The sequence below is a fragment of the Peromyscus leucopus genome, chromosome 8a, assembly GCF_004664715.2.
Source record: "Peromyscus leucopus breed LL Stock chromosome 8a, UCI_PerLeu_2.1, whole genome shotgun sequence".
Lineage (NCBI taxonomy): Eukaryota > Metazoa > Chordata > Mammalia > Rodentia > Cricetidae > Peromyscus > Peromyscus leucopus.
The window spans coordinates 43,264,154-43,280,159 of NC_051085.1; the positions used below are offsets into that span (position 1 = coordinate 43,264,154).

The following is a 16,006-nucleotide window of genomic DNA, read 5'->3' on the forward strand; positions in this document are numbered from 1 at the left end:
GATGTCACGTCTCACAGTGGGAGACACAGGCTGGTCTGCCTGCTAAACTTCTCCTCTGATCTGTGACCAACGCTGTGCTTCTTTTAAAAATACAACTTGTTTTTTTTCCCATGCCCCGTGTGTTTCTCAGCCTCGAGAGCATTTCATGGATTTAGACTAATCTTATCTTACAGTACTGTCACCTCCAGATTCTTAGTTATCTATCATCCATTTCTCATACCCCGACTACATCTGTCCACTTGCAAACTAAATTAAATGGCTTGGTCTGATTTTCTCTTTTGATGTTCATGTAGAACATTCTGGCAGGACTTTGAAAAGAAACTCTAACCACAATGTACAAGGACTGCAGCCAACAGAGAGGGATTCCTTTATGTCAGCCAGGTGACAAGTGTCTACCTTGGATATTTATACAGATTAGGGCTGGCACACAGCTTGATACACAGTTTATTAACTGGATCACCAAGCACTAACACTAATGGAAAACCCATAGGTAGTACACCATCATCCAGCCACCAGGATTCAGCTAGCATTCTGTGACGTGCTAAACATATCGATAGGGAGTGCCTAATTTTTATCTACTACACAAGAGGTAGGTGGCTCTAATGTTTGCAGAGTTGCTCCTATTGAAAAGGGAAGATGAGTTCCTTTGTATGTGGACGTAATACAAACTTCTTCCAGCCTCTCATAGCAGTGAAGACAATTTCAGTTTCATGGCATTGGTTATCCTCCAAGAAGCCTTCAAAACCCAGACTCGGACTCTGAATGCGTATTTGTGCTGCAGATGGAATGCTATGGTTTTGCCTCTGGTGTTCGTGGTCATTGTGTGCTCCCTCAACATGCCCTAAACACACACACACACACACACACACACACACACACACACACACACACGCACGCACGCACGCACGCACTGAGTGGAGAATCTGAGAGATGCGCCATCTCTAGCCTTTCTCAGGTACTGGGGAGCGAGCAATGTGTATCTCCAGGTAATAATTGCTGGTGAGGAATAACAGGCTAGCCAGGGAGAAGGGGCAGGAGGAGTTAAGAAAAACTCCTCATGGGAAAATGTGGGAGACCGTTGAGAAGGGAGAACTGCTAAGCCTCTCCTTTCTCAGTTTCTGAGCTGAACTTTTACTCACAGCAGGTGTGTACAGGCTCCCTCCCACACCCAGGCTCCCTCCCCTGCCGCTGTGCAGTCTGTTAAGTAAACAGAGACATGATACTGAGAAAGGAACATTTCTCTATTTTGGCTGCGAGTTGTTATTTTTAAAGCTTCATCCTCCAAACATGTCCCCCATCCTTGTTTATTCTCTTCACTAGAAAGAAGATGGACTACTTTTTTTAAAAAGTCGACTATGTAACAAGAAAAACCCACCTATAGTCTGCATTCTCCAACCAAGGCCAAAAGATCCTTTGATGTGACTACCAATCCCACCCCAGGGTCGAGCAGTGTAGCTTCCAAAGGTTCTTCTCTGCTTCTCCTGAACCCCCAACCATCCAGATTTCCAGTCAAAAGAATGCATGTGGCACTTCTGATACTCAGGATCAATGGCCAACTACTTTCTTGAAGACACATCCCTCTGTTTATCAGTATTTCTCTGCCAGACACTTAAATGCTGTCCCTTGTGTGTGGACTCTCCATTGCATAGGAAAACTCAGTAAAGTTAGTCTGGGAATGCTAAACCAGTTGCTTGACTATGGATGCAGGCTGCATTTGGGGATCTTGATATTATATTTAGAGGCTCTTATACCTTCTAAGGGAATACGTGCATTGCATTGCTTTTATCTTCTTCCTTGTCATCTTGCTTCCATTCTTGATACGTTATCAATACTCATGCCTCTCTTGTCCTTCTCTGATGTCTAGCCCAATAACTGGTATAAAAGAGTTCTTTGGTAAACCTCGTGGAATGAGTTTAAATTTAACAAGGAAGGAAGATAAAAGAAATTGTGTGGCTGGTATTCCATCCCCTGGTTGGTAGAGCTATGTGGTTTAACTTACAAGTTTGGGTCTAAATTCTTTGATCGGAAAAATGAGAAAAAGCAACACATTAACCATGCTGGATGTGCGTGAATATTATCAAAAGTCCCTTGCATATTTCAGTGTGAATAAAGGTGTTTTGCTCAATAAGTGATAATAATCAAAATTGCTTGCTACCTGGAGGAAAAATATTGCATTCAATCCTGTTTTACTTTTACCTGTTGCACCAAAATAATTCCCAAAGGCTGGTTGTGTAATTCTGTGAACATATGAACATCTAATGAATTTTGCTTCTTACATGGGTAAATGTATGGATGTAGTTATAGCTTGACAGAGCTGTCAGAAAAATAAATGTATCTCAGAAGATCAAAGATTGTGTGTGGCATTTCAACTAGAAGGAAGCATAAGAGAATTGTCGTATGCTATCAGAATGGAGAGTGATCCTCTCAAACAAAAGGCATTGTTTTAAAACTATAAATGTAAAGCTGGACCTGCAATGAGTATTTTGTAAAGAAAATGCCAAGAGCAAAATTAAAAGAAATATATGATAAACCATGAAAAATACCTCTAGCACAAGACTAATTACTATAACACATAAAAAGTTCTTAATAATCAGTATGAACATGACTGATAACCCTGAGGGAAAATGTAGGTGAAGGGTCCGAGTAGAAAGGTCAGAGAAAAATTTCGCGTTAATATACTCCATAGGTCTACCAATGTAGCTCAGTAGAGTAAGATAGTAAAACGTGTTCTTAACACGTGGGAAGCCTACATATAAACCTCAGGGTGAAAAGAAGAGGAGCTTTTCCTACCTCTTTGTGTATTTATAGATATAAGGGTTTTTTTGAATGTTATATTTAAGTAGCTCACCAAGATTAATAATCACATCTTTTTACTTAGGAATTCCATTTCTAGAAGTACGTTTTATAGCTTCCTGTGCGTGACATAAGAGATAAACATGAGGATTATTACTGAGTGAATTGTTGCCAGCAGCATGGCGCTTGAAACGAAACTAAGTGGCAGTGAGGAAAGAGGTGGCCCAGAAGAGTTTCACCATGTTCCGCCAAAAGTGTTTTGGTCAGGTGTGGGCCACACGTACGACGTGCCCCTCCCCCAGACCCTATACACTAGTGACATCGCAGCTCTCTCTCTTTAGTACAGTGATAACACTGCCCAATTAACGAGGCATTTCTCAGAACGTGCTCCCATCAAGGGACACATGATTACACAGTACTCTGTTCAGTGGTGAGCTATTCCTCTGTTGAGAAGAGCGGGGAACTCTGAGACAAAAACGAAACACAACGCTCACGAGTGTGCATCTGTGCTTGTGTTTGAAGTGCTTGTGTGTTTTCTAAACGTTTGCATATTCACAGGCCGTTTTAACTTTTTCCTGTATCTTCAGTTCTTCAAACACATCATGCCTCAAAATGAACTAATTTCTTCCATATATAGTATCTCATTTAATTTCTGAAACAACCCCATAGAGAAGATACTGGTGGGTGTGGTAGCCCCCTTGAGATTGCTCATTTACTAGTTGGTAAAACTAAGGTTAAAGTCGTGAAGCCTAGTCTATGGTCCAAGATAAAAGGCCGACTTACGCCGAGTAATACAGAACACACGTTGTTGGCCAACAGTTCCCAACTCTTACAAATGTGTTCCCTGTCTCCTCCTCAAGTCCAGTGCACCACTCTGTGCCCTTCCATATTCAGGTATGTCTCTCTTCCAATCATGCATTCTCATTTCCCCACTAAATCCTGCATTTCTGAGGACAAACTTGAATGTCACTGGCTCAGCAAACCCTCACTTGTGCGGTCCCACGTAGCACGGGTGACCCCCCACCCCACCACACAGTCCATAGCTGCTGGTCCTCAAAAGCATCTCAAGACAGATTAGGAAGATACTGTCCATCAGTGGAAAGCCATCGGCATCTTAGAACACAGGATCTTTCTTCATCCCTACCACACAGGTACCGTCTAGAACATAGCCGCAGGTCCATAGTCACACCCGAACCGTAAGCATCTTTGATTACCCATAAGCCAGAGAACTCCACATTTAACACAGCGCATTTGGCCCCTGGATATCAGAACTCTTGTAATAACTGTAAGGTTTCATTGATGGAAACCATGTTTTCCTGCCTTGCCTTCTCCAATCTAAATGAATGTTCACACTCGCTGAAAGAAAGTGGGCTGCCGATGGTCGCTACAGATTTGAGGCTGGGAGAGTCTTACGAATGTGAACCTTTATGACTTGTGGAAGGTTTTTCTGTGCTTTAATGCTTTTTCAAATTTGTTTTCGTAGGAATCAGGGTAAATGTGTAGAGGGCATGGTGGAGATCTTTGACATGTTGCTGGCTGCGTCGTCTCGGTTCCGCACGATGAACCTGCAGGGAGAGGAGTTTGTGTGCCTGAAATCCATCATTTTACTTAATTCTGGTGAGTTGCTGACCCAAGAGAATTTAATGGTGGGTTGCTGGGAGGAATATTTACTTGTAATTTTTTTTTAAACTAGATCCAATTTACTCAATATAATGTATAATGTTATACATTGAAAGAAATGGCACACGTTTCAAATAGCCTGCCATCACTCCAATCAGAGACCCAGAACCACGTGGATCAAATACGGTGTGTGAAAAGTATTTGTGTATAGGTAGATAGTTACACGTGTTAAAATGGAATTAGACTGAGGCACAGCCCTTTCAAGTTATGACCTAGGCCCTGGACGCACAGCTCAGTGGTGGAGTGTGCAGTGAGCATGCTCAAGGCCCTGGGTTCGGGGCCTAGGACCAACAAGAAACATGATGTCATCAAGATACTAAGGAAAGAGAGTTGCTGGAGACAGAACGTGTTTCTGGTTAAAACTGATTAAAGACACACTTGGCTTAAAGATTTATAAACAAGGAACAAAACAAAACAGTCCTCAAACGGAGGACCAGGAATGCTGCAGGCAAAGCTTCTGGAAGTGTACTTCATTTAGGCTAAGTGGCTCACACTCCTTGGCTGTTGTTCCTACACAGGCCTCCCTGAGGGATCCAAGCTAGCAGCCACTGCAGTTATATGTTTAGCTGCTCTGTTTCTTTTCTTTCCTTTTTCTTTTCTCTGTGATGAGGTTAGCTGTTGGACACAGGGAGTCACCACAGGTCACCCAGATGGAAATTGTGGCTCAGCCTGAATCAACACCGTTACCCTTCCCAGCCCCCTGAGTGCCATGTAGATGCTCTTAACCAGGGACCTTTGTCCTGCAGCTCCACTTGGTTGTAGCTTGATGTCACCCTCTCGTAGAAATCATGTCTATTCCCAAGCCTCTGACCTGATTCAGTTCCTCACCCTATCATGCTTGTTCTCAGATTTCTCAAGTGCAGAGCCACAGCAGATCATACCCAGAGAGAATCGGCTCTCTTTCCACAAAATTCTGTCTCCTCCTCGGGACCCCGGGGCCCTTCCCATCTCCCCGACAGTTTTCCACTCTGGTTCCCCACCCACGCTAGACACCCATGTTCCTTAACAGTTATCACGGCAATCATCTTCACTTATCAGCCGAGGAACGGAAATTGGTACTATTACACTAGGCAAGGACTGAATTAGGGGAGCGAAGTTCCATGAAAAAATAATAGCATGCGTTGGCCACTCGGGAAGTGATTACCCTGCATTCAAGTTTCCAGTCCCACTCACGTGCATTGTGCTTCTTCATTTGAGGCGCTTGTCCTGCGCGTTGAAGGGTTCAGATCCCACAATGGCTCTTTATTGGATGAGAGTTCTGGGAGGAGAGCCACTCGCCAGCACCGGCGCCAGGTCCCGATCCCGCTCCTTCTTCACTGGAGGGCTGGCATGTGTGGACAGCCTGCATGTGGGCAATCTGCTAACTTCAGAGACAGCGTGCCTAACAAGTGTTGGGAACTCCACCCCCCACACCCCCACCCACCCCACCCCCCGCTATTCCCACTCTAACCAGAAAAGAATAGTCAAGAGACAGAAAGTCAGTTGTGGAATGAGTGCCATGGACACTTGTGGCCATGAAAACTGTTTCCCCCATACCCGTAGCTTTTCCTGAAGTTTTGTTGTTTCTGTATTTACGCCGGTGTGGCTGCATTTTCTAATATTATTGCAAAAATTAAAGACGAAACTGCAGCTGCAGAGCTTCTCTTTAGGTCCCACCAAGCCCCCCAAATCCCATAACCCACGTATAAAATAATCACTTTAGACGCTTACATTCTTTAAACTGTTTCGCCATTAGCTCAGGCCTATCATCATCTAGCTCTTATTCTTATACTTAGCCCATTTTTATTACTCTTTATTTTGTCACGTGGCTCGTGGCTTACCAGTACTTTACCAGAGAAAAAAGCTCTCCAACTACATGAAACACTAGATTTGTGGGCTCTGAATTTTTATAATCCAATGAGACAAATACATTAGGGTCTCACCGGAAATCCTTTATTGAAGACTGACCCGGAGCTCATACTGTATTTCCCACTATAGAATTGGGCTTCCAGCTCAATCTTTGTGACACTAGACAAGCCTTCACCCATGGTTTTGTTTTTCTACCCTCTGTCTCAAAAGTCCTGCACACGTGCTTGCTCTTAAAGGGGCAGGATGCAGTTTTGGAAATAAAAGGCCCTGTCTACTGCAGAGTGGACGGTTGTCGTCTCCTGAGATAATGGGTAGCAGCTTGCCTTTGCCATCAAGGACCGTACTGCCGGCTCAGGAGAGCTGTGGCAAAGCAGAAGCAGCTGCCCAGTCCTGACAGGCAAAGCCCCTCTCCTCACCACAAAGTGAGCTGTGTTCTAGAAAGACAGGCCTGGGCCTTGCACGGTTCCCAGTGTCTGCTATCGTTCCTGGAAAAGCAGAGCCAAAGAGGATGAGACTCTGAGACACAATGGGCCAGTTCTGGGAAGCCTTTTCAGAGTGAAAAAAAAAGAGAGAGAGAGAAAGAAAAGAAAAAAGAAATCTGCCACAGGAAGGTCACTACCATCAATTACTGCCCCCAACCCCCCCTCAACTGTAGGAGTTCCAGATGTTTCTAAAACCTTAACCAACTCACAGCTTTCAGCTGGGACAACTCTTGACCTATCATGAGACAAATGATAAAGCAGCTGTGACTCCAGGAACCTGTGACAGAGGCCACACAGGCTGTGATTCAGGGAATCTAGTTAGAAGATGCCTGCCTATCTCTGGCTAAGCCTTGGGCTTGGGAGGAAGCTCATGCCTCTGTTGCCCAGTTCTGAGAGTTTGTTCACAGTGGCCTCGGTTTGGAGGCAACATTGGGAGAAGCGAAGGATTGTTTTGAGGGCCTGTTCAGAGTGTCTTTCTAGAAGCCACAAAAAGATCTCCAAAGGCCAGAATTTCCACAGAAGACCTCCTCACAACTGTCTAGGAGAAAATGTTTAACACAATTCCTGTGTTTAGTTAGAAAGATTTATTTGCTTACAAGAGCTCAGAATCATCCCCAGGACAAACACCGATCCCACATCGAAGGAGAGAAGTAGTCTTGGCTAATCCAGACAGGCCTTAGCAAAAAAAAAAAAAAAAAAAAAAAAAAAAAATCAATGCCAGCTTCAGGGCTTTCTGAGAACCAGCTGGACAGAGTCCAAGAGGAGAGCAAGTAGGAAGAGGGCAGATGAGCTCAGGGCAGGATCCTGCGGAGGAGCGGAAGTGAGAGGAATGGGCATTCCAGCCACACGAGGAGGCTGAGAAGCATGCGCCAGACCTGGCCACACTCTTCCTCCAGTCCACTGTCACGTCACGTCACGTCAGTTCTTCATGATCCTTCAGACATGCCCACTGCCTGCAGACCCAGCTCCCTAGTGAGTCTTCCTCCTTGACTGTTTGGCTTCTTAGTAACACACGGTTGAGCCTTCCAAGAGCTGGTTGGTTTTATTTCTCTCCTCAAAAATTTCATTCATTTCTTCAGTAGGTCTATATTTATGACAGTCTTGCTGAGCTCTTCATGTCAAATACACCCAGATGAATGTTATGATTTTGTGGTTATCTTTTTTTTCTCCTTAACCAAGGTAATTCTCTGTTTCTTTATATGTGCATTTCTCAATTTCCCTAAGAATGGTTTATTGTCCGTGTTTCTCATGGTCTTGGGGAACCACATATTGTCAACAGACATTGCTTCATTCGACCCTTTCATAGAAGCCTATTTGTTGGACATTGCTGGGGGATGGGCTGGAAACTTGTCATCTTGCTAGGCTCTCCCTCCCGCTCTGCACATGCCTTCTCTGTGGACTGTCTCAGCACCCTGGGTTACTGAGGACAGAGGAGAATGATGGAGACATGGAGGATGCAGTTGGCAGAGCACAGGAGGCCTCGTGCAGTGAATGCTGTCGTTGTCAAGGATGAGAGAACCTGGCTTCAACTGAAGAGGTCTCTGGCTTTTATAATGAAATATTTTAGTTTAAAATCCTTCGGGTAGGATCCCCCCAAAGTGGAGAGACTTAAGGCTAATAGTAACAGGGGCTGTAGCAGCTACCAGAGACTTTGTAAATTATGCTGCTTAATTGGTGTAGAAAAGTTAGAGTGACCTTGATCACGTGGGTTTGACCTTCTACTGACAGACCGCAGAGGCGAAACTGCGGAGTCACTGCACATCACTTACTAGTTTATCTTCTTCTCAGACTCATGCCCCTTCCAAATCCACTCCCAGGCAGAGTACTACCCTGTCACTGAGTGTTTTCCAAGCCTCGGGAAGGTCATATATTGAAGCTTTGTGTGTATGCATCTGTCATCTCTCATGAATGTGCAGTTAAGCCTTCAATTCAACTTATTATGTCTATCATTTTGGAGCCACCTCTCTCTCTCTCTCTCTCTCTCTCTCTCTCTCTCTCTCTCTCTCTCTCACATGCACACACACACACACACACACACACACACACACACACACACACACACACACACACACACACCCCTACAGTTCTGTATATTGTATTCTAGAGAGCCTCTTTCACTCAGTCTCATTTCAGTCTCTGCTAACCTACCCAGTAGATCCCAGATAGCTTCTGCAGTTCCTGGCTCCAGCTCTCTATGCTCTCTGTCTTACTCTAGACCGTCTCTCTTCTCCTGACCCACAGGCCAATTCCAGCTACCCAGAAGCCTCAGTACATCGCCACCAGCAGGCTTTCTGGTTGCTCCTGGAGTTGACACCCTTGATGACCTATTCATCCCAAACTCAACTTCCAATGACATTTGTCTTTCAGTGGATGGAATAACAAAAAGTAATAAGAGCTAAAACCCACAGACCACTAAAAATCTAAGGGAGAAAAGAAAGTTCGAGAAACTAAATGACAAAACCTCTAGACAGTGTAACGTTGGTGTTCATTTAGGGAAACAAGGCAAGGTTGAAGAAGAGCATACATGTCGCACATATATGTTAAAAGCATGGCAGCTGTTTTCTCTTGCCCAGTTCTGTTTTGCTAATATGCATGTCTTGTTTTCATGGTGCCCTGATGAAAAGCACATGAGGCCAGAGCTGATGAAATCTGGTTTGCCTTTGCTGCATTCACGAGTGGCCACATTCTTGTTAGAGAAACATTTATTTCATAATGAATTATAACAAGTTTCCATCACGGAGAGTGTCCTCCTTCTCCCCTCTTCCCACCACCCTGTTCTAGATTATTTGTGCTCTGTATTATTAGACAACCACTCGGAAGCATTTAGATTTTCAAGTTTAGAAATAAAACAATGATTTAGAGAGGCTCTATATTTAGATAAAAGAACATTGAAAAAAACCATATTGACTTTAAACATCAAGGATTCATTAACTCTCTGCAGTTGAAAGTTTCCGACAAGACAAGGCCTGGGAAATAGCAAATGGACACACTGTCAGGGATGCCGATGTTATCACATCAGAGAAGACTCTATCATCTCTTGACTTTTTTGTGATGCCAAGCATCCTCACCACAGAGTCTGCTTATTGTCATTATTTTGAGATGAATGGCACTTCATGGTTACCAAGTGGTCCATTGTCGGTCCCTCTGACAGAACTCTGCAGGCAGCCAAGTCCACTCAACATTTGGGCCTTTCTGTTGTGAAAACTTCTGATACAACCTTAAACCTCTTGGGTCATATGGCTTCCCACAAGCATGCTGCTACCCAAGCTCTGTCTTTAGAAAGGTCTGGGATTCAGGGAATGGACTCTGCTGTTTACTTGAAGGGTAGAGACCTTGATAAGCTATCTCCCTGACTCTAATGGGTACATTAGTACCTAGCGAGCTCAAGACCTCAGAACCTGTCATGGCCCTGAAAGAATGTCCATAGGGGATCTTGCCCTGCTCCTTGCATGTAAACAAAGGTGAATACTAGTCTGTTTCTTCCACAGATTCCCAATACAAACACCTTTCCTGTGTCTTTATAAAAGAAATGGCTTTGTTCTTCTTTGCAGAAGAAATAATAATAGTAACCATTATTATAGAGTAAATTACTAATGGAACACTGGAGGCGGCAGAATTCCTGCCATTTGCAATGAAGGGTCCATTCACTCAATGGACGTGCTCCTGCAAGTAGACCATGTACAAGACTCAGATCCCGTATAATGTCTCAGAGGTCTCTTGGAGCATCTGAAACATGGGAGAGCCAAGCATATGTCTTCCTTTTCTCATTGTTGTGACAGATACTTGGCTGAAGGACATTAGGGTTTATTTTGGCTGGCAGTTTAAGGGTGCAGTCCATTGTGACAGGGAAGACATGACATCAGGAGCATGAGGAAGCGGGTCACATTGTTGCCATAGCCAGGAAGCATCAACGGATGGATGCAGGTGCTCAGCTTGCTCTCCTCTTTAAATTCAGTCCTAGAGGCCGGGCGGTGGTGGCGCACGCCTTTAATCCCAGCACTCGGGAGGCAGAGGCAGGCGGATCTCTGTGAGTTCGAAGCCAGCCTGGTCTCCAAAGTGAGTTCCAGGAAAGGCACAAAACTACAGAGAAACCCTGTCTCGAAAAACCAAAAAAAAAAATTCAGGCCTAGACCTCAGCCTGTGAGATGGCACTACTCAGATTCAGGGAAGCTCTTCAATCTTCAATTAAACATTTTTTGGAAACATCCTTATGGATAAACCTAGAGTTAGGTTTCCATGACAATTCCAAATCAAATCATGTTGACAAACCAAGAATAATAGGCATGCCAATCTAAATGCCTACAGCCTACAGAGGAAAACTCAGAGTTCTGGGTTTGAACATGACATGTTAAAATTTAATCCCATTAGGAGGTAACAAGAGGAGTGTTGTTAATTTGACTACCATGTGCACAGATGAGGCTTTTGAAAGATACCTGAGATTAGATAAGGCCATTGGAATGGTGCCCCTATGATTGACAGACAGGTAACTTCATAAAAAGGAAAGACAAGGATCAGAGTATACACACGGGTCCATACACTTCATAGCTCTTGCTATATGATGCCATGCACTACTTTGTACAACTTCAGACAAGTTGCTTAACTGTTTCCTGCTCTGTTGTCCTGTCCAGGAAGTAGACATTTCAATCTGCTTACCTTGTAGGGTTATTGTTACTGCAACTGAGCTCTTAGAATAATGCCAACTGAAACTGACAATTGGTGTTAGATAAGATTATCTTTTCCTCTTATATAGCAGATGAGTATTTTCACAGATAGTCTTGTGTCATTTGCAGACAGGGCTGCACCTGTGAAATACTTTCCTAGGTTATTTCAGTGTTATGTGCACACCACAAAGTACTCCTATGCAGAACTCAAAGCTACAGGCCCATTGCCTGGGATGGCCTCTTGATGGACTTAAGAGATGGTAACCATGAGATATTCCAGGCTGCTACTGGCATAACATAGAGTGTGATCTTAGAGTCATTTTTTTTGCAAGTAGAAGAAATGCATTCTAAAGCAACAATAAAAATGATCTTCTGGTAGACACTGAATCAGAAGCATTTCCCTTTTCATTGTCTTGAATGAATGTAATATAGTATATATAATTGTGTGTGCCTCACTTTTGTATGAAGAGCTGTGGTCAGGTGTCATCACACCAACACCAGCACAAACACAAGAGTAATTCATTGCACCACAGCACTGGGATAGATGGTGGTGGTGTGTCATTAAGTGCTAAGAAATATTTAGCTCCATAGTCGTCCCATGGAACCACTGTATACAATGTGGCCCATCACCAAAGTGTCAACACGACATGGAAAGTAGGACTGTATTTATATTTATATATCTTATTCACAGTTATCCACGAGTTGTTTTTCCAAAGCAAGCTTTAAAATTACATGTAATTGTTTGTGATATGTTCAATGAATTTCACCTTTTGAACAATTACAAGGAATTTTTTTCTATTTTGATAAGTGATACTTATTTTATTCTTTTAATGAACTGCTGCCCAGTTCCAACTTTTAGTTTGAACATTTTAGTGGAAGTATATTTGCTATGAGAAAGAGGTAATGGCCATTTGTAAAGCTATTGGCACATAGTGCCTCCTGCCCCATGGACATCATCGGATCAGTCTTCATCATTCACTGTGTAAGTACTCCCTTATTGCTCCTGTAAGCCATTGTGCTTTGTGGATCATGAGGCAGATGAATGAAAGCTGCTGGTATGACTAGGGAGCTGCTAGCTTCCTCCTGGCCAGCCCCTGTTGGAACTCTTAAAAAGCCACAGTCGAGGAGTCTACATATGCTGTCATAGAAGCACCTCCTTTGAAAGCTACCTTTTATCAGAACTGGGCTTTGTGTGGCATGCAGGTGCTGTTTAGTTTTATATTGTGCACAGATGCCATGACAGTGAACCACCCTTGTAAGCAATAAGCATGTTTGCATGGCTGGTTCTCTTATGTCTTACATTCTACCTCTGATTTTTCAAAGAGGATTGTTTTCAAAGAGCAAGGCACGTAGTTGAAGAACTACAAACACATCGTTTAGGTTACTCTTTTGGAGTTGAAGCTGACTTATAGGGACGTGGTTAGCACATGGTTCTGGGACTTCCTGGGATGAAAATTCCATCTCTTGGTCATTAATGAGCTTGGAAGAAACTGTTTGTCACATGACTTTACCTTCACTCCAACCACACCTTTCTCTGCTAAAGCCCGAGTCTGTGGTTCAAATTGTGTCCTCCCCCATGTCAACAAGCCCCTAAGGATCAAGTGACATCTGCCTCTCCATTCTCTGTGGATGGAAGTCGACAGAGCTCTGAAGGCACAAGGGTCAAGGGGGAACTCAGTTTTCTGTATGATTAGCATGGACAACAGTGATGAATGACACCCAGAATGTCAAAATTCTTTTCATTGTGACAGATGAAGCACCGGTCTTTCTGGCTGGGATGGCAATGTGAATTCCCGAATTCATTGAGCCTCTGTGTCCTCTGAAAGCAAAGCACATACAACCTTCTAGAGACACTGTGGTGCTGTGTGCTCTTCTGCTGTTCCCCTCTGCGTGTGCTCTGGGAATCACATACTGTCGGGCTTCGAAGCTCATCTATTATTATATGTAGCCCTGCAGCTCAGATTATTGGTGACATCTCAGAATTCTTTCCAGCTAAGAAAACCACTGGATAAATTTTCAGTGACAAACTGATTAGCTTCATTTCCTGCTGAAACCACAGCCTTGGAGAGTCTCAGAAATATGAACCACCTTAGAGACGATGGAAATATTATGAGAAAAGTAATGAGTAATACCTCCTTGACAATCTTTGTGTTCTTTGAAGGACCCATCCGCCAGGTGTGTTTCCCACTCAGCAGCTCAGGTGTTGACACATTCTGTGAAATAATAGGAATAAGAGGCACTTTTTGTAATTTTAATAGCATTTTCATTCTTTCCTGGGTACCCAATGCTTGGAAATATCGGAAAATATGGAAAAGACAGCAAGAAAAACAGTCTCTCAGCCCATCGTGATTTCATCACACAGAAGTAATCATTGTTAACATTTTTTGGTAAAAGTCTGTAGTTAGAGAGACTCATAGAAGCCGGGAGGTGATGACACACACCTTTAATCCCAGCATGTGGGAGGCAAAGGCAGGCGGATCTCTGTGAGTTTGAGGCCAGCCTGGTCTATATAGTGAGTTTCAGGACAGACAGAGCTATATAACAAAGAGACTCTGTTTCAAAAACAAACAGCAGGACACAAAGAGACTCACAGGAGATGCCCAGTCACATCAGCTCCTTTTTGACAAACCATCCTCTGACCTGTTTTGGAAAGCAGAATTGTTTCTAAATTGCTCCTAATGCTTTTTACTATTAAAATTATTAGTGATCTCAAATGTCCAAGGAGGTAAGTCCATCGGCAGTCATTTCTAGTTTCTCGCAAGCCTTAGAGCTAAGAAATTCTTAGTGTAGCATTTGAGTGCTGAGCCAGAGGTGAGGCAGATCTGGATTCTAGTTCAGGCTGTGCCAATTATTTACTGACTGGGTGACTTAGTCAAAGACAGAGCATTTGCCCTTCTGAAAACACCCCCAGCCCTTGCATTTATACCCCCAGCCCACGCATTTATAGGCTCCCTTGCTTCAACATCTTTCAGTCTTTGTTTCCCAACAATTAAAATGTGATTTGTATATGTTTTTCTCGTTTGCGTTTTTGCTTTACTGGGGAAATGGTTCAGATGGTAAAGCACTTTAAGACTCGAATCTGATCTCCTGCACCCACATACAAGGTGTGAGCATTTGTAGTTTTAACTCTGGAAACGTGAGGGCAAGAGGGTCACTGGTATTCGGGACCAGCCAATCCAGCTGCAGGTTCAGTGAGAAAACTTGTCTTAGTTTCTTGTCTTGGGGTTGTGAATGATTGAGAAAGACACTTCAAGTTAATGTCTGGCTTCCATGTACAAACATATCCACACCTACACACACACCAACCCACACCCACACACAAACTCATGCATATGTATGCACAAATTTACTTTCACTATTTAATAGACTTTACTTTTTGTGTATAATACTTTTGTTAATTCCTGCAGAATCTCATACAACATACCTTGATATATTCACCCTCACCCCTTTCCCAATTAATTTCAGATCAACTCCCTCCCTCCACTCTGTGTCCTCTTTTGACTTTTTCTTTAGAGCCAACTGTCTTTCAGCATCTGTCCTGGTCTTCTGGCTCCTATAATCTTTCCCCCATTCTTCTGCAATATTCCCTGAGCCTTAAGTACAGGGGAACTTGTGTTGTAAACATATTAGTCCAGGGCCAGCACCCCCTGGTCAGTTGATCTCTGCATTTTGACCAGTTATGGTTTTCTATAATGATCTCTGTCTACTGTAAAAGAAACTTCTTTGATAAGGGGTGAGAGCTATACTTACCTGTGGGTTTCAGGATGAGTATTTAGAACACAGTTAGACATTACACTGGCTTAGGAAACATCAGTAGCCCTCCAGGTTCTGTGGTCTCAACCAGCCACAGGTAACTGGCTAGCCTTCCAGTGCCAGTCATGGAGTCCCTTCTATTGAGTGAACTTTGAGTCCAATTAATATTGTTTGTTGTCCCCAAGATATGAGTGTCACTATTGCACCTTTTGGAATAGCTCACCAGGCTGGTCTTGGTTGTGGCTCATTGGCTTTATTGTTGGATAGGACTATTGATTGCTTTTCATCATTGGTGGCTTGCATTGTTCTTTCTGAATCTAAGAGAGCTAGTCCTCACTGGGGGAGCTTTTGGGTCAGATGCAGATTAATTCCTTCAAATCCCACGTCTGAAATGTGTGGTGTCTTCAGCAATAGGTCCATACCTTCTTTTGAAGGGGAGGCACCAATGGTAACATCAATAGCCTATATTGCTTTGGGAGAGGGGGTCTCTTGGACTCCCCTGAACAATATCTCAAGAGAAGGTTTCCCATACCTGACGTTGGTGTCTTTGTTAGTCTGTGATTTTTGAGCTAGGGAGCTTTGTCACCTCCATTTGCATAACTTAAACTATATATATGTGTGCTTAGTTGTCATATATATTTATAACTACATTCATATACATGAATAGATATATATGGTACATGTGACTTTAAGTAACCGTGAAATAGCACAACTCCCTATGGGTTTTCCAAGCACTCTCAGTGTCGCTAAGATGTGTGGTTCCTGGATCCTTTGGTGAGAGTTTGTTGC

General features: G+C 43.4%; 1 protein-coding gene across 1 annotated transcript in view; it reads left to right on the forward strand.

Annotated features, from left to right (window-relative positions):
• Esr1 (estrogen receptor 1) overlaps positions 1-16,006 on the forward strand; it is a 262,421-nt gene that overhangs the window by 223,968 nt on the left and 22,447 nt on the right. The window contains exon 7 of the mRNA XM_028890217.2: positions 4,277-4,410. Within this exon, the coding sequence (XP_028746050.1) occupies positions 4,277-4,410 (134 nt within the window). The remainder of the gene's footprint in view (positions 1-4,276; positions 4,411-16,006) is intronic.